Below are 18,478 nucleotides of genomic sequence, written 5' to 3'. Positions count from 1 at the left end.
CTACGAAAAGTTGCTAAGCTCTTTCTGAGAAACAGATCGACAATTTTTACATTCCCAGCACTGGCAGGAAACTGCTTGCTTACAGCTCCCCTGGCTTGGGTGACAAATGTGTTCTTCAGGTGCACACACAGATTTGACTCCCTGCAATACCATTACAGGCATTTCTGAACAGGAACTGCATCCAAGGATTATCAAGGATGGTAAAAACACAACGCATGTTTCAAGATGGCACACATGAACCTGCTTTCTCATGTTTCTTTTAATAATTCCTTCAATTTACAAAGCTCTTTTCCATCCAAAAGGATTGCCCGAGTGAAACTTTAATTGTTTTTTTGATCAACGATAGTTGTTTTTTTAAAACAACAGCTGAAACGACTTTTTAAGTGCTATTTTCAGTTATTAAAATAGCATAAAATTCTCTCCTCAACACATTTTAATTTTACAAACTAAATTCTGCACCCATTTAATTTTATGCACTACACAATGTCACAACGGGTTGTCTTCACAGGTTCGTACTGGAGTGCCGAAGTGGAATAAAAGAGACACTAACAGAGACAACTCAATCACAGTCACAGACCAGGGGTGCTGGGCAAAGTCATCAACCCCCACAGAACCCTCCACTCCCTCAGCACGGCCTGCTCCCCTACCACAGCCCCTCTCTAATCGTACATCATGAACGCGTGATGAAATCACTGGGGAATTTCCTGAAATGCAACATGAACAAAGCTCCTCTTCACTGATCCTCTCAGCTTGCTTTCAGTGCTGCAGAAACCCCAGAGAACGAGCTGCTGTATTCGCGCAACCAAATGGGCAAAACTAGCAATCACATTTCCCTCTAAAGCTGCATGTAACAAATATGACGATGATCACTGAGCAGTGAAGGGACAATGCTTTTACACCTAACGCAGAAAAAAATGTAGGGAAAGAATCACAAAATCTCAAACGCAGAGCTGACACACAGCTCGGCAGTGTTACAGCTTGTGCAATAATAAGGCATCCTGCTATGGTGGTAATCCTTCCTATGTCAAAGACTAAAAAAAAAAGCACTGAAAAATGAAACCACACGTCTTTGCAATCACGCGTGTAAGAATCTGCCCAGGGATTTCAGAAAACACAGAACAGCTTTTACGGACATCAAAAGGGGTCTAATGAGGCAGTACGTGAAAAATACCAGCCGTCTGATAACTGCCAGAAAGCCTCTACTGTACTGACCAGCTAAATCAGGTAGAACAACCACAACATATTCATTTCTAGTGTACACATGATTAAATCATTGTGAATGAAAAAGAGGTAGTTTAAGCACTAGAATTTTCCAAATATTTTTATGTACTGTTTAGACCAGGGTTTTGAACCAGCTATAATTTCATATTCTCAATTTATCCCCAAGGGCTGCATGTAGGTCAGTCAAGGTAGCCGTACAGAGGACACTATACAGAACGTCAGCTGGGTAATCTCTAACCTGCCCCCTTACCGCACTCAGGGTGGGGGTCACAGCCATACAAAAAAGTCTGGATTCAGACTTCAAAGCAGAGCTTAAACACAGAACCACGAAGGAGCATGTTGTCACGCCAACGAGGAGAAGACACAGGGGAGAACCCCAACAATCCCGGCTCCGATTAAAATGAACAGTTGCTACAGTGTTTTCTCTCCCTAATTAGGCCAGGGTTATACATATTCACACATATGTCTATTTATTTAGGGGCAGGAAATGTCTATTTCTAAGAAAACAAAGAATAAATAAACACATGGCTCAGAAGCTATACCTCTTGAGAATGTCAGAATTCTCAAGGAACACTTCTCTTTAGGTGATCTGCTGGGTATTAGGACTCACAATTGTAAACAAAGCCTCACTGTGTCTGTTCATGGAATAACACTACAATGCTATGAAGATTATTCTTACACTTCTAAAAAACAGGCTTCAGGGTTACATAAATGTAATTACGCAGACAGTGTCTTGGGGCATTCAACCTCTACAGCCTTGAGGAGAACTCAAAGGTCACCTATTAACAGTTATCCTGGAAGAGAGGAGCACTGCTGCATTTCCAGGGCTTTTCAGCCACACAAACAAAGGTAGAGTATGTTGCATGTTCTATCTACTTCGATTGACAGGCCAAGTATTTATTCTATTTACAAATGCTATAAAATCTAAATGAGAAAAAGAACACAAATTTGACAATGAGTAATCTTTAGATGGAAAAACACCGTAATTCTGGGAATGGTCTTGCAGCGTTTTTTTTAAAAAGGTTCTTCTAGCTGCTAGAGGTTTAAATAGATTGGATCTCTTAAGGGAGACACTGCCCAGGGCATAAGGCATCCGAAATGAGATCAAAAGGAAACACTTTGGGCCCCTAACGTTGGAAGTCAAAACTCCAAGGGAACACCTTCAAAGAAGTGACATGCATTTTCATTCTTCCTGCTATAATGCGAGTTCTTTTGGCACTAACACATAATAGACACCAGGAAAGGATAGTTAAATAGCTCTTATTTTAAATAGGTTTCACATAGACCTATGCATTAACATTATTATGCTGAAACATACAGCAACAGAAACCCAAATCGAAAGAGTGGAACTACCCAATTCGTTGTATGAATGCCTCCTGCATGGTCGTCTGCATCAGCTCCTCATGTTCCACAAGGCCAAGCTAGCACACTTTTTGCCAGAGCTGTACTGCGTCTCCATTAAACCAGTTCCTTCTAATTTGGCAGGGTTCTGTAGATAACCTCGCTGTAACTCACAAGGCTGTGGGGTAAGAACATTTTTGGAGGTGGGGCACAAATACTCCCTACACTGGTCACCAGACAAGAGCTCCCACTGCCATGTTGAGCTCTGGAAATTCGGCATGAGGCACTGCTACTTGGTCAGTCCCGAATTCCACAGGGACTGTGGTGTAGCTCTGCAAACCCGTATCTTCACCGCTGACCTTTTTCCCATGGTCTATATGCTGGTTAGCACAGTTCCTTTCCCCCAGGCACTGCATTCTTGCATTCTTGAATGGAGTCTACGCTACTGTCAAGTGGCACAGTGAAGCTATTGTTGGGGGGAGGGTGATAAATGGAAAACATGCATAAACAAAAAGCAACTGCAATTGTAGGGTATTGACACTACCAAGCAATTATTTCGGAAGTGCCTGAAACATTTTTCCTAATGCTGGATTTAAAGGCATTTCAATAACAAGCATTTGTGGCCCTACAAAAAGCAAAACCTGGCACCTTAACAGTTCAATAGGTACACATTTTGATGTGTCCAGATGCAGATAGTTTCTCTCTGCAGCTCAATAACATCTGCTGACGTACTCACAATCAGCTGCTGTGAAGCTGGTTAAGCTTTGAAAAGCACGTGACGAGCTGTGATCGCTGTACACAGGCTCAGACAGTAAAGGAAGTGGCAGGTAAGCGCACAGCTACAGCACTCAGCCGATCGGCGTGGTTTGTTGGGTTTGCAAGCCCCATTTAGATTCTGCTGCTAAGTTTCTCTTTGAGCTGTGAGCTCGACAGAGAATGTGGAAGGCCTTGAAAAGTAAGAGGATGCCTGGAAAAGCAGTGCCAGTTACCCAACAGCATGTACATACAGCTGCTCTGCGAGAGTGCCTGCCCAACAGGAAATGAAAATGCGTAAACACATCATTCTCCAACCTTGACAGCTTACGAAAGAGCTGCAAAGCACCGGCTTACCACACCAGCACTGCAATATGATGTCTCATTTATTAGGATATGTTTAGAAGTTAAACAGCAAAACCATCGCAAATTAACAAGCTGCAACTCCAGAAGTGCATTAACAGCAGAAAAACAAAACTCAGAAATAGGAAAGCAATTAAACAAACTTATGCTGTGATCAAACAAAAAAATGAAAAGCTTGTGAAAGTTACCTTATATGGATTTTCATGGGGAGTTTCTACAGCATAGCAAAACAGTTCTCTGCCTTTGCAAGTGTAGCTCTGTAGATTTTTTCTATATAATTTATGAGCTGTAAGGAGTTTTTGAAACACTTGAATGGTTAAAAAAGCCCCATTTCTGAGGGGACCTTGACTTTTCTCGTACTGAGCCATCTTATATTATGGATTCTGTATTCAGTTCATATTATTTTTCACATTTAATTCAAGGGAACAAAACCAAATAAATCTGTCACTAACATATGTTGCAGAATACAATTTCAGCATTGCAATGAAAAAGGCCTAGGACGCCTTGTCTTTCACAGAGAAGGCTACTACTACTAGTCAAAATTGGTGCCTGGCTCAGATCATTCATGCCATCCTCCGCGGAGCAGTACTTGACCGAGCACCCTATGGAGCTCCTGAGAACAACAAAGACCGCTGACGCCCCCCAGCTGTATCAGCCCCTGCTGATCGGGTCTGCCATACTCTCTCTGTCTGGAACCTCACTGGCCGCCTGGGACAGCGGCAGCCATCCACAACCACAACTCCCTCCTGCTCCAGAAGAAATTGGCTAAATCTCGCACCAGCCTTAACATGTTAAAAATCCCCTCCCCATCCCCGATCTCCAGGGCTTCCACTTTGTCAGCTGTCCAGTCTGAATACCTGGGGCCACAGCTGACCACTGCATGTGTAGGCAAGGACACAAACGAGAGGTCATGCAGCCCATAGACTTACTTGAGGATCCAGCTGTTTTCTGAAAGAAGGCAGGAAATCAGCTTCTACAATATGGCTGGGTCAAGGGTTCCAGACTCCTACAAACCCCTGTGCTAAGTTTCCATTTGTGTCCTCTGGATTTCCTTATTCTAAAGGATCGACGCCTTTGCTTCTATCATGCACCATGCAAAGAATAGAGAGGCTTCTGAAATTCACACTTGTAACCTGCCTCTCACTGAAAAAACCCAAATTCAAAATGTAAACCATGTGCGAGTCACAACTAACATGCTTTCACACAGAACATAAAAAAACCATAATGATGATCTTAAACACCTAAGCTTTTTTTTTAGAAGACTGAGCAAGTGAGCAAGCAAGCTCCATCCTGATGGAGCTATACAAGTATATTAAGGAACATATTTTAAAGCTCTGCCAAGGACTCTAACAAAGCACTTTGGTTTATAGGGCGGGGAAATGAATACAAATCACTGGTGATAGCTTCAGCTTACAGAGAATGTGCAGAACTGCACATGAGTCGCATCAACAGAATTTGACCCTCTTCCCCCTCAAATGCTCAAATCTCCATGCAACAGGATTGATTTTCTAAAAACAAAAGAGATCTGAAGAATGAGAGTGCGTTTTGAAAGGAATAGTTCATCTCTGAATAATGCCATGAAATCCCCTGCGCATTCCCTTGTTAGGACGTTCTATTCATTAATGAGTCATGAGGTCTGATCTATCAATCAGTCCAGTTTCCACAGCTTTCCTGAGTTATTGAACAGGCTGCCAGGGCTGGAACTCCAAAGGCTCTGACAATCTAACCAAACAACTGCATCAAGGGTGAAGAGACAGAGAAGGGGAGAGAGAAGAGAGGGAGGGGGAGGTAAGGGAGAATGGAGAAGGGCAAAGAATTCACAGATTTCCTATCTGCTTCTCAAGAATGGCAATAATGTTGATTGGTGCTAAAGAAACATTTGCACATGCCAGAACAAAGTCAATGAACTGCTGACAGACCCCGGAGGCGGGCCAGGCTCATAAAGTAATATCAGAACAAGCAGAAGGCTGACAATTTAAAAGTTAAATGAACACTTCCACAAGCTACAGCCTTCTGGAGCTACAGCAAGGCAAAATGTGCAAGACAACTTTTTGAGGTTATCTAGACCTTTTACTATTTCCTGTTTTGAAAACAAACAAGATCCTTGAAAACAACACAATCCCCAAATGATTCTGGTTTCTGGCAAAATACGAATGTGTGTGGGATGAAATAACGTAATACTGCACTGTGTTTGGAACCATACAAACACCTCTGCAAAAGCAAGTCTCATCTGACAGTGTTCATGTTTAGGTGGCTCTAACATATTCACAGGATCACATGACATGCTGCTGTGTTGACAACAACATCAAAATAGATTTAGAAAAAGCACAGCACAAGAACTCCCTCACTGCAGGGAGAAGGACACTGTTTCTAGGAAGTATAAAGGACAAACCCTGATAGTTGGCAGTTTTTAGATTACATATTTAAGAAAGAATACCTTTCTCTTCCCTTGACCGATAACTACAAGAGTTCAAGGACTTCAAGACGCATACAAATTACAAAGGACTCTCCGTTGACTGTGAAATGCTTACGTCTATGCTTCACAATGGAGTTGAGTCAGAACAACCAGATTTCAACCCAAATCCATCCATCCATTCTCTAAACACTTTATCCAATACAAGGTTGCAGGGGAGCCGGAGCCTACATACAAACTCCACAGCACCCCAGGAATTGCACACATGTCCACTGTGCCACAATATTTTCTAAGAGGCAGCAATGCAATCAGGTAACCAGCCTTATCTTTAAAACATAAGTAGCCCCCTTGCGTTAGTGAGTGAGCTTTCCACTTATCATGTTCCATTATCTTTTCAGCTGCAAATAATTGTTCACAAATTCTGACAAACTGAAATAAACAGCTATTCAATTGTTTAGTACATGTGCACTATGTGTACCTAAATTCCTTTTAATATAAACCCAAAACATGCCAATGCTGGAAAGTGTGTTTGCTGCGTGCTGCTGTGCAGTGCAGTAGCTGGCAGTGCAGTTAGAGGCTGTGATGTCATGCAGTGCATTAGCAGGCAGTGAGTTAGAGGCTGTGATGTCATGCAGCTCAGTAGCAGGCAGTGCAGTTAGAGGCTGTGATGTCATGCAGTGCAGTAGCAGGCAGTGCAGTTAGAGGCTGTGATGTCATGCAGCGCAGTTAGACTCTGTGATGTCATGCAGCGCAGTAGCTGGTAGTGCAGCTCAGCATCACCAGTGAACCGCTGCATGTCGTACCTGAGGCCACGGTAGTGCTGCTGGGCTGGCTATCCACATACAGCTCCTCCTCAGCCTCGGTGGAGGACGTGGACGACGAATCGCTGGTCAGCTCGTTGTCGCTGGAGCTGCTGGTGCTCTGCAGCAGGGCGTACTTCCGCCTGGCGATCACCTCTCGCTTCTTGCGCTGGAGCAGCAGCCGCTCCTTCTGCTTCTGAGTCCGCTGGGAGGCGCCGCCGGCCTTGACGAAGCGCTTCCTGTGCAGCGCGCGGCGCCCGTGCAGGCAGGGCCGCTTCAGCAGCACCGGCTCGGGCTCGGGCCGCGGCCACTTGTGAGGCCTGGCGCCTCGCGGCCGGGCCAGCACGGGCCGCATGACCGCCGCCTTGCTGTGCTCCTCCCTGCCCCCCCCGCCGGCGCCCGCGCCCCCGCCCTCCTCCTCCGAGCTCAGCGTGTCCGAGTCCCCGAAGCGCAGGCTGGAGGAGGGGGAGGAGGCGCAGTCGCTGAAGGACGACTCGTTGTTGTTGTCCTCTTCGCTCTGCCCCTCTAGGCCGCGCCTGTGCCGCGGGGAGGGGAAAGCTGGGGTCCGCACCTCCTTCAGGGCGCAGGCCTGCGTGTCCGAGGGGCCGGCCTGCTGGCTCTTGCGCTTCTTCCTCCCCGGGATGCCCTTCTCCTGCTCCCGGCGGCCCCCGCTCACCTCCCGCAGCGGCCGGTGACGGCTCTCGGCGCACAGGGGCGCGAACTCGCTCCCCACCTTGCTGCTGATCATCTCCACGTCGGCCGGGAAGCTCTTTTCTGCCTCCATGGGCTCGGGGTTGGCCAGCGCCCCCTTCAGGTGCTCGTGTCTCCGGGAAGCATCAGACGGTACCTCACTCTTCATGGCGGCTGCGGCAGGAAGGACTCGAGAGGCCACAGCACTCAGGGGTCCATCTTGGACCGGCGATCCCCTCAGACCTGCGAACACAGGACAGAGGTCAGGGCCAGACGCGTGCGGAGAGCACATAGCCGTCAGCTTTCAGGGGGAACGGCAGCGCAAGGAGGGGACCTGCCAACAGCTTCCTGATCCTCTGATTACTGCGGTCGCGCATAAACATGCGCCAGGTTTCATTATCGGCATGCATCGTCACAGTCTCCTCCAAGAGACATGACTGAAACTAATAAACACAGAAAGTTAAACTGAAAGGGAGGGGCCTTCTTCTGTATTCAGTATTGGGGCTAGGCATCATTTCTGGCAATGCATGACTAAAGACTGGATTGTAAACCAGTCCAGGGTACCTGCTTAAACTGTAAATAAAGGCAAAACAATAACATAACACCATATTATTGAATATATGCTTTGAGCTAAGGTCACTTTCGTAACTCACAATTGAATACTAATCCTAGAATTAAAGTCCCAGCTTCATTGGCAACTGTAACTAAGTGCAACAAGTCGAGTGATACAATTAAGCTTGTGTTACAACAGAACCAAGTAAAATAAGAAAATAAGACAATGCATTTAAACAAGCCCAAAAAATGCATCTTTACTTAATATCCTACACAAAGAATTAGCTTTAAGCAAGTCATCCAAAAAAACAGGTTTTACCATGCAGCCTATGTGGAAACCAACCCTGAATTGACTCAGTCCACGTGCCTATAAATGTCAATCAGCAGAAGTCAGCCACAATACACCCAGGTGACCATGTGCTATTGCTACTGTGTGCAGCGATGAGCATAAATCCAATATCAACAACCTGGGAGCAACCAGCCCATGGATTAGAAACAATGCAGAATGTGTTGCAGGAGCAACAAAGAGAGGAGGTTCTAAATGCCACTGAATGTTACTGACATTTAAAAGCTCCTCTGACCCCTAAGGGTCCTGCCATTTATTCCAAAGTGCTTCTAAGTATAAGAAGTATTAGAAGGTCTCTGAGGGTGGGTTGGATGTTTTTTGTGCAACAAGGTACCGAGTGAAGGAATCGTGTATTCTGGCTCATTGCTCTAACAAAAATAACCCCATGCAAGGCAGCCTGACTCAAGACCATGAGTCTAATAAGGGAGTCACTTTTACAGTGGTTGCCAGCCACAGTTCATCTCCAGAATACAGAGGGAAAAAATGAAATGAGTTTCAAGTGAATGCAGCCCATGCTTTAGCATGGAAATGCTCAGCTGCTGTGGAATATTTATGTAGTATTGCGGAGGAGCTCTATTCCATGCAAAACCTCCTTCAGGTGGTATGTTGACTCTTCAGGATCCAGACAGGAGTCCAGACAGTAACCAGGAAGAGGCCTGCTCAAAAGTTTATAACAGAAGCAATACAGGGTGAAAAACGCAAAGATTTTCATGTCACTATCTTTTGACTCAAATATTATTAATTTAAACTCAGATGTATTAAAAACTAAGTATGTGCAAACATTAATTAAGGTTTAAGTGTATCAGCTGTTTTCCAGCTAAATTGCTTTAGCTCTCATTCAGTACACAAAAAATGCTACAGCACATACCTGCCTAACTCAGCCGAATCAACCCAACACCCCACCATACTCCCAATGTCTGACAGATCCTAGCAGATCGAACGACAAGGAGCCAGCATGCTGCCTCTCAGTTTCTCATTAATGGTGCTACAGTACAGCACAGCTGTCTTTAACACAGGCCTCCTCCAGAGCAGTAACTACAAATTGGAAAGATGTTGGATTTATGACCCCGCACATGAAATAAATGCATTTACACAGCACACGAAAAGCCAACCAACACAGAACACATCTGCCTGCAAACAGAGATTTGGCCTGTGTAGGAGATTGTGCCCCACAAAATGCCAGATGACCACAGAGACCTGCTAGACTCGTCAAACACTAATCTTTTTTTAGTGTTTCAACTTCAATGGCTTGTGGTTGCCATCATCAAGGTGGTTACGGGCAAATATGATGGCTTTTTAGATCATTTACTAGGGTCAGTTGACAACTGATAAAAAGCTCCTGAGCCGCAACCATCACACCTAACAGTAATCAGGTGGTAAACAGGCCAGCCAGAGCATGGAGATGTTTTTTACTGCTGGTAGAGTGATCATTAAAAGAGCGAAGACTGAAATGCAGGATTTATGAGGCAGTGGGGTTGGACAGGCCTGCTAAGCAGCAGTTGTTGAATTACAGTACAGATAAAGCAGGGCATCAAGAAATGCCCGTTTCCAACACATGGTCCTCAGATTAAAATGGAAAGTTAAAATGTGTGTGTGTGTGTGTGTTCTTGCAAGCAACTCAAAACACTTTTACCTGTGCCAGTTTTAAAGAACTGACCCTACCATATATGGGTGTAATCTAATGAAGATTATATATTTACTGGCTGCCACAGCAGTATAGACTTTCTAAAACAATTATCATGAAAAAAATCATCAAGGATCACAGTGCAGTGTGAACTGACTCTAAAAATCTAAAACCCAGCCTACATACTCTGCCCAGTTCTCTTTACCCATATTTGATATTATTGTGGTGGGACTGTCCCACTCTTTTCAAAGCACACAGAGGAGCCGGGGGTTTAAGGAGATCCCGATAACGTGGCAGGGCTCTTGGGCATTCCCTCACTGTCTCCCCGGTTGTGATCGTGAATGACCAGCATCTCGTTTCTGCAACATGGCTCACACCAAAGGGCAGCGACAACTACGCCTAGCACCTCACGAAAACAGCCACCCAGCTGAAACTGATCAGGGGTCTGCCCTGATCAATAGCCAGCTTCAGCACACAGAGTGCAATCGCCTAAAAATCACCTGGTGGCTCCAGCACAGGGTTTTGCAAATGTGGAATATCTACTCCCTGTTTTACAGTTGCATAACTAGAAAAACACAGAAATACTTCGCATAGACAAGTTAGAACTGAAGAGATACTTAGATAAGAGATTTTTTTCTTAACATTTTACACGCCATGTCCACTTTGCACCAATTTCCCCATGAACAAAAAAACGAATACATCAATAAATGAATAAAATGTGCCTGGCTTTGAAGCCTTTGTGGCGTATGTGCTTGACAGTATTAACACTGGCACCTTTGTGTACTTCCTGCACATCTGTGACCTGTGCTCTCTGCTACAAGTGCACAAACAGAAAAAGACATATGGAGGGCTTGGTAAAAAGTCACACTGTTATTCAAGAAGCAAAGTGAAGGGGATAGCTGGGTTATCTCCTGAGCTGTGGGATACTACCAGGTGGGTCAATGCACGAGCACACAGAACAGGAAAACTACGAGTTTTAAATAACTGCAACGTCTTGCCAGGCTAGACACATCTTACTGCAAACAGCCCAAATGTGAGCAACAGTGCACCAACACAGCAATGATCTTACTAAGGATATTGGTTCTTCAATAAGATTATTTTTATACATTTCACCAGGCTTGACATCCTACAGGTCAAATTACCCTATCACTTGCACTTCATCAACTCATTACAAATGAGGTGAATTGGTGGTTAAGAAACTTACTCAGGTGCGAAAAACAAAAATCTGTGCACTTTTTAAAATAAATATGTGCCTAAAGAGTGATTTTTGATGCTCAGTATACAGAAATAAGCACATCTTTAATGCAAATAGTTACCATGTCCTACACCATGCCCCTGCAATATTTCAGATTTATTTGAATATGGGATCCTTGCCTTGCGGATAACCTGGAATTTAGGGAGCACACGCACGCAGACACAAGTTTCTTCTTAACACATCTGCACTGAAAGGCCAGCCACTTATTGGGGCACAGCTGCGCCAGAGGTGTAAATGGCAAAGCCAACCAGAATCGTGAACACCTCTTCTGACCAAGAGGATCAACCTTAACCAATTGAAAGTCTTTCCACTTACAAACGCCTGGATTCTCCACCACTTCTGCAGGCTTCTCAGCCACAGCCAGCAAGTGGCGCCAGCTGGACTGAATCCTATAATCCTCCAGGCTATAGGAGCTCATCCTACACTCCAAGCAGGGGCGTGTATTCTTGAAGGTAACAGTGCAACCATAAGCAATGCTGGGTTCAATATCATTAATGTGTGCGGTTAGCTGATTAGGCAAAGAAATCCATCTGGTTGTGAGCACCCAGCAACGAACTACTCTAGACAGTATGTGATCTTCCACATTTCTAAATATAACAAATCCCTGCAATCCTATCTTAGCTGGCTCATGGATATTGCTTCGGTATCAGTTTATTTCTTTGTGTTACACAATACCAGGCATCCACTTGCTCCAGCTATGTAAGCAGTATGGAAATCCATATAATGGCTGGTGTTAATATTTGCATCTGTGAGAGAAATGACTGCCCTGCCGGACAGTGCATACTTAAGCTTTCATTACCCTTGTAAATGTATGCAGCTGATCTTCACGGGTGCATACCAATGGTGATTGGAACTGCGCTGCATTTTAAGATTGCACTAGAGCACCACAAACTGCAAACACAGCGCCTCTGGGCAGAAGCCTTTCTCCACCCTCCTCCTACTTTGCTATGCATGATAAACCCAGGTGACCCCCCCCAAAGGCCAAGACCTCCTTGAGAAGGAAAGGGCTGGTGAATTCCTGCCGTCTCCTTGGAGCTATGCCTGTAAGTGGTAATCACAGAAAATCCTCCTGACCTGGTTGCCATAAGCACAGAGAGATCAAAACATCTGCTGCAAGAACAGAGAGAAGCTCCTGTTTGACGAACACCAAGAAGTGTTTATGTTAACTGGTACATACACTGGAGTGCAAGAACAGCCTGTGCCACATAGCTCCTACATTTGCGGCACAAACCCTCTAGTAAATCCTGAGTATTTTAAAAAAAAAACAATGAACAATCAGCAAAATCAGTAGCTCCAGACAGGCCAGAATGATGCAGAACAGACTAAATGGGCGTCATAGCCTCCGCTCAATTACAAACTTTCTTATATTCATTATTGTTCTGCTGCCATTAAGATGTCAACACTGCACTGTATTTCAGATTAACTGCCTGGACTACATGTGACTAGACCTTCAGCCTACAAAGCAGCTGGGAGACTGCCTGACAGAAGACACACAGCCTTCTCATTGTGAAGATGTGCTCCTCTATCATGGGGCAACAGTGAGGACAGTGCTGAGACAGTAAGCAAAAGGGAGTCACAGGGGAGTCTATCATAAACGTGAAGAAAAAAATGAGTCAAATGAAGGTATGACTCACGCACACAGGAAATGGGAATAATACGAGGGAGGAATGGGGGTGGGGATATAGAGGACCGGTATCACTCTCAAACAGCAGACAGTCTACTTGAACATAGTCAGCACTACCAGGGCTGGGGCTTTGTGCATTTCAAGGTGTACTGACTCACAAATCCACAGTCCACAAAAACACTAGTCCACTATATGGTCACATGGTCAGTGGTGGATAATGCAAATGACAACCATCACCTCAAGCCGTCCCGGGATGCTTGTTCGATTTTGTCAGCTTCAGCAAAAACCTAAAAACCAGCTGGGAAGACTAGAATCTCACACAACAAGCTCTGTTATTCCTCATCACACTGCTCGAGGTCTCTAGCGTTACAATTCAGAGATCATTAACCTAGTTTCCACTTGAAATATCATTGGAAACGTGTAGAAGACCGAGGGAACTACATGTTCCATGTTCAATACAGATCGGGCCTGAGAGCAGTGACAAAGCCCAAGGACTCTCCTCCTGTGCTTAGTCTATTTTTCATACAGGAGCTCCGGGGATTGGCTGATAAAGAGTAATGTCTTTTGGGTCTCAACATACATTTATATTAATCTACGGTAATAACACAAAGAGAACCAGACACACAAGTTCATCATCTGCTTTGAATATTTAATCTTCTTTTCCAGGAAACCAGGGGGCGATGTGGCAAACTGCTGAAGTAACTGCAGGAACAGCAGTCTCTCTGTAGTCCTGAGAAACAGAACCACAGGAGAGGCTCCCATTCTGTCAAATCTAGTCTGGCTGCTTTCTCATATTGAAGTGATCTAAGGATCTCCTTCAGATGTTTCTTGCAAAAAAAAAAAGCCAGGATATCAGCCCGGACATCAAGGGCTGGTTATCTTGTTCCAGACTCCCACAACCCTTTGTGTAAAACAAGTGATTCCTGGTCTCAATTTTCAGTGCTTTTCCCTCCTAGCATCCATCTATGTCCCCTAGGTGGTTTTTCAAGTGGACGAAATGAAGACCTTCCCTAAAACCCCTAAACAACTGCAAACAACCGCAGGCAGGTGATGTGCACGGAGCACGTGGGCGTTGCTTTCCAGGTTCACGAGCAGCTGCTCCTCAGGGCACTGCTGTGGTAAAGCTGCCAGCAGCCAGAGCCCCCTGGGCCTCCACTCGCGAGCTGCTGATGAGCCCCTGTGCCACAGAGAGGAGAGTGTTAACAGATACAAGCAGGGAGTTGTATTAATGGGCAAATATGGCAGGAAGCCCCCCCGGCATTTGAGTACACAAGGACTGCACATTTCAGCTGAAGGCAAGCAAGTTGGAACAATGCAAGATTTCCAAAGAGGAAAGCCTCAAGCGGACCTCACACTTACTTCTGACCAGTGCAGTGAAGGAACCCAGATCAATCTCGAACCCCACTCCTGACTTCCTGTCCGCTTTCAAGTGCTACACACCAAGGCGTAAAAGCAAAAGCATACAATGTTTTCCTGTAATTCTCTTCACAGATCAGATGACAGACCTCTCCAAATGACTCTAAAAACTTTTAAATTGCTTCATTTCTGAAGAGTACATAATAACAGTAGGTAGGAGGGATATATATCAAAATTAACTCCTTGGACTCTTATTGTGCAAAGGTATTATGCAATTTTACTGACGATGCTGAAAAGCCCTGCAGAACTGTGCCATTGTTAAGTGTTCTACTAATCAGACCACCTCCGGATGGTCAGTAAATATTCCGCTGGGTTTTTCCAGGGAAAATGCAGTTTCTTTGAAAGTTGCTGTAACAGCAGAAGTAAGAGTTACAGGTTCTGACATCTGTCTGTATCAGCACAATGATGAAAGATAAGACGCACTGGGGCCGCTGAAGAAGAGAGGCTCCAGCAAAGGATAAAACACAGTAATGCCCGTTTATGAACAGCTGTTTATTCCCCACACTGTCTATGAAACATGCACTTAAACTAACCATCCAGGAGAAACGCTCAGAACGGATGCAACAAAATGAAATAATGACAGCAGTAACCTTTAAAAGTGAATGCTGTTAGACGGGTTTTAATCCGTGCAATGGAATTGAAACCGAGCGGCTGTTGTGCACAAGCAACTTTCACAACGAAGGAGCAGATGTAAGAAATTCTATTAAAATCTTTGAGATTTCATCCTGACCCTCCACATCACACTCAGAATTTAACCTCTAGTTTATACCTTTTATCTGCAATGAAACTAATAAATCGTAACACTGAAAGAAGAAAAAAAATCACATCAAAACCAATTCTAGAAATCATTCAGGTGGCCATTATTGGGTTTGCTGTAATTAAGCAAATCGTTATAGTTCATTTACAGTTTTTTCCTCCCTACAAGGATGCAATATCCTGAAAACGTCCACTTAACATGAAAAGCTTTAATGTCTCCTCTTCCTCACACAAGTTCTCCAAGACACTGGATTTCTGGCTGGGTATCTTTACAGAAAGAGGCCATTCACCCCGTCCATCCTGTTTGGAGGTTAGCAGCTGTCTGACTCAAGGATCCCCGTCCGTTTCTCAAAATGACCAGGGTTCTGGCTTCAATACCACAGTGGGGTAGCTTGCGCTACACTCCCAGCACTCCTCCTTGCTCAATGAAGTACCTTGCGTGCTCAGTTTTAAAGACCCTTGCCTGTACTTTCCAGCTGTGTCCTCTGGTTTGTGTTGTAGTACCAATTCTCAAAATGACTGCCAGTTTGAGCTCACCAATGCCTTTGAGGATTCTGCAGACTTTGTCCCCCTGTCACCTTCTCTGCTCCAGAATAAAAGGGTTGATTTCTTTCAGCCCTTCCAAAACGTCAGTACACATTCTTGCCCGCTCTTGACTGGCAGGGGAGGGTACCTGTCGTTCTAGAAAAGCAGCAGTTGCACATCACAACCACGAAAGCATGCTGCCAATAGACAGGAAAGCAAACATGGCTAAATGAAAAAAAAGCTCTTGGAGGAAAAAAAGAACAGCTGGCCTTCACAGTCCCTATTTGCTGACATGGGTCTGAAATTAAAATTTATAGGGTGTTAGATTCTGCATGAAAAGCAAAGAGTAATGTTCAAATCTCACACCCTTGCAGCTAAGCACCCCAGCAACGTCCTCAGTAAAGGCAAGAATAACACCCATATTATTATACTCGGCATTAAATCATCAGTCCTAATAGCTTCTCTGGCATGAAAACAGTATAGGCTGTTTCTTTTCCAAGATTTTATTAGCACTCATGAGAAAGCCAATTATCATCAAGAGAAAACAGAGGGCGCGTAATTGTGAAAGAATGACAGTACGAAAAATAGGAGTGAATACAGAAACACAGATCAGGGAGAGGGGAGAGTCCAAGTCACTGCAATGATAGCCATGCCAATCTGATTTCTGCTTGGGAAGGCAAAGTCATGGCCAGAAATAATGCCAATGTCACATGCCATCAGACCTGCATCGTACAGCAGTCTGTGACAGCCCAGCTTTACATTAAGAGATCCTCTTGCTCCCTTATTTTTGAGGGGAAAAAAAGACAGGCTTTTCTTCAATTCCACACAAACCACAGTAAACCTATACTTTCAATTCCACAACAAGAGGTGAAAGATCTTAACAGGGGTTAAGGTGACAGGTTAAAATTTAAAAGTGCAAAAATCTCAGGCTTTATGTTTTAATTATTTAGAAACATTCTCCCAACACGGCAACTACATAGAAAACTTTTTAAACGTACAGATTTAACTAAACCAAAATGAATTACAATCCCTGATGCATTACGTCAAAATGGTCATATACTCTGAATGGAAAATATCAAGTGAATTTCCCAATAAAAATTTCAGGAAGAAAAATGTTTTCAGGCTCTACACTGTACCACATCAAGCTGCAGCAAGGCACTCTCTGGGTACTAGACATTGACAGAGTAGCCAGGAGCTTCTGTCTGGACACTCTCCTAAGTCAGTGAGAAACACTGACATCCATATGTGGTTCCACAGTCACCCAGTAATCACATCTGTGGGTTAAATATTTAACAATTAAAAAGAGCAAACAGAAAACAGTCTTTGCATTTCACAACTAAAGATAGGTTTAATTTGCAAGATGCCCATCCAAACTTTCTATTAATTATTTATTCATCTTGCTTTGATCCTTTCCTCTCAACCCACAAAGGCAATATAAATATAATTCAAACTACCAATCTCTTATAGTACCCTTAGCTGTTCATGAAGGTCAACCATTAATATTAGTAAAGGACCATTTTTCACATTCAAATCCATAAGATTGCTTTCTTATAAATATGCACAGCAAACAATACAATCCATACAATTCAGAATCAGGAATCATTTCATGATCAACAAAATCTGTTGCACAATGAACAACGAGATGGACTCAACCCACTGTGACAGAGATTTGCTTTAGACTTAAACAAATAACAGGTTCCCGATGAAGAAACTAACAGAAAAGTTATCATATCTTGTTTACAGTTTTACATGCTAGCCTGTAAAAAGTTTCAGAATAGAAAAAGTTAATCCTGTTTGCAATTTAAAGGTTTTTCTGATAAGAAAAACCACACTGGCACCAGCTCCAAAGTACTCCAGGAGACCAATTACATAAAAAAACTCCCTTAAACACAATCTATTCCAAACCGAGATAAAGCGCGCAGATTTAATAAATTCAGCAGTTTTGGGCACAGGTAGGAGAAATCTGTCACACCCCTGGTCTCTTTCCAAAAGTGAAATCAAATTTGTTAACTTTTCAGAAACTCGCTTTACTGCTCCACATGGGAGAAAAATCTATACAACCGATCATAGCCCCCTTGTCAAATCTCAGACCTTGATCTTGAAGTGTTTCATAATCTCCAAACATTTAAGTTTAGGATTCCACAGAGGGCAGCAATGAAGCTATGAGTTATGCACTGATAATGCACAAGCCAAGACCACTCCATTCATTTTCAGACTGGGGATCCTGTCAAGATGCAGAACTTTTTGTGTGTGCAGAAATATCGCAAGTCACAACTGCAGTGAGCTCACCTGTGCGCGGTAACGAGACTTGTCAGAATGATCCAGAATGAAAAACCAAGTACTGATGAGGACAGAAACTCAGCACATGCCTTAACTCACTTATGCTGAAATTCAGGGTCAAGATAATAAACAAACAGTGATCTTCATCCTAAATAGGCTTCCTCTTAATGATGCCATTTAGTGTATTCATAATTGACTAATGAAATCAGGCTCACAGTATCGATAAATGGACATTGTATAAGATAAGCACCAGTTTTCCCAAATTCAAAGCTGTTGATTTCATATTCTTTACAACTGGGATCCTCAAACCACAAGGTACACAGACCTGCCTTATGGTGTCTTCTCTGTGTTTTCTAGCTGGACCAAGCTTTGCAACAGAGGTGACACCAAGACCAAACACCAACTCCTATTGTGACAAGTGCACAAATATTTGATACATACCACCTATGGTTCCATATAGGCTATGAAGGGTGCTTTAGCAGTGTGTGTAAACAGGTAGAGTGCACTCCTTGTGTTAGT

The 18,478-nt window shown here is 43.9% G+C and overlaps 1 protein-coding gene across 4 annotated transcripts in view; it reads right to left on the bottom strand.

The window, feature by feature from the left end:
* rnf111 (ring finger protein 111) overlaps positions 1-18,478 on the bottom strand; it is a 46,994-nt gene that overhangs the window by 26,188 nt on the left and 2,328 nt on the right. For all 4 annotated transcript variants that reach the window (XM_088921638.1, XM_088921637.1, XM_088921639.1 and 1 more), the window contains exon 2: positions 6,895-7,824. In XM_088921638.1, the coding sequence (XP_088777764.1) occupies positions 6,895-7,750 (856 nt within the window). In that variant the 5' untranslated portion in view covers positions 7,751-7,824. The remainder of the gene's footprint in view (positions 1-6,894; positions 7,825-18,478) is intronic.

Source organism: Atractosteus spatula, chromosome 7 (genome assembly GCF_055471065.1).
Source record: "Atractosteus spatula isolate fAtrSpa1 chromosome 7, fAtrSpa1.hap1, whole genome shotgun sequence".
NCBI classification, from domain to species: Eukaryota; Metazoa; Chordata; class Actinopteri; order Semionotiformes; family Lepisosteidae; genus Atractosteus; species Atractosteus spatula.
Note: the sequence above shows the minus strand (reverse complement) of the source record. Positions and strands in the feature narration are given on the sequence as shown.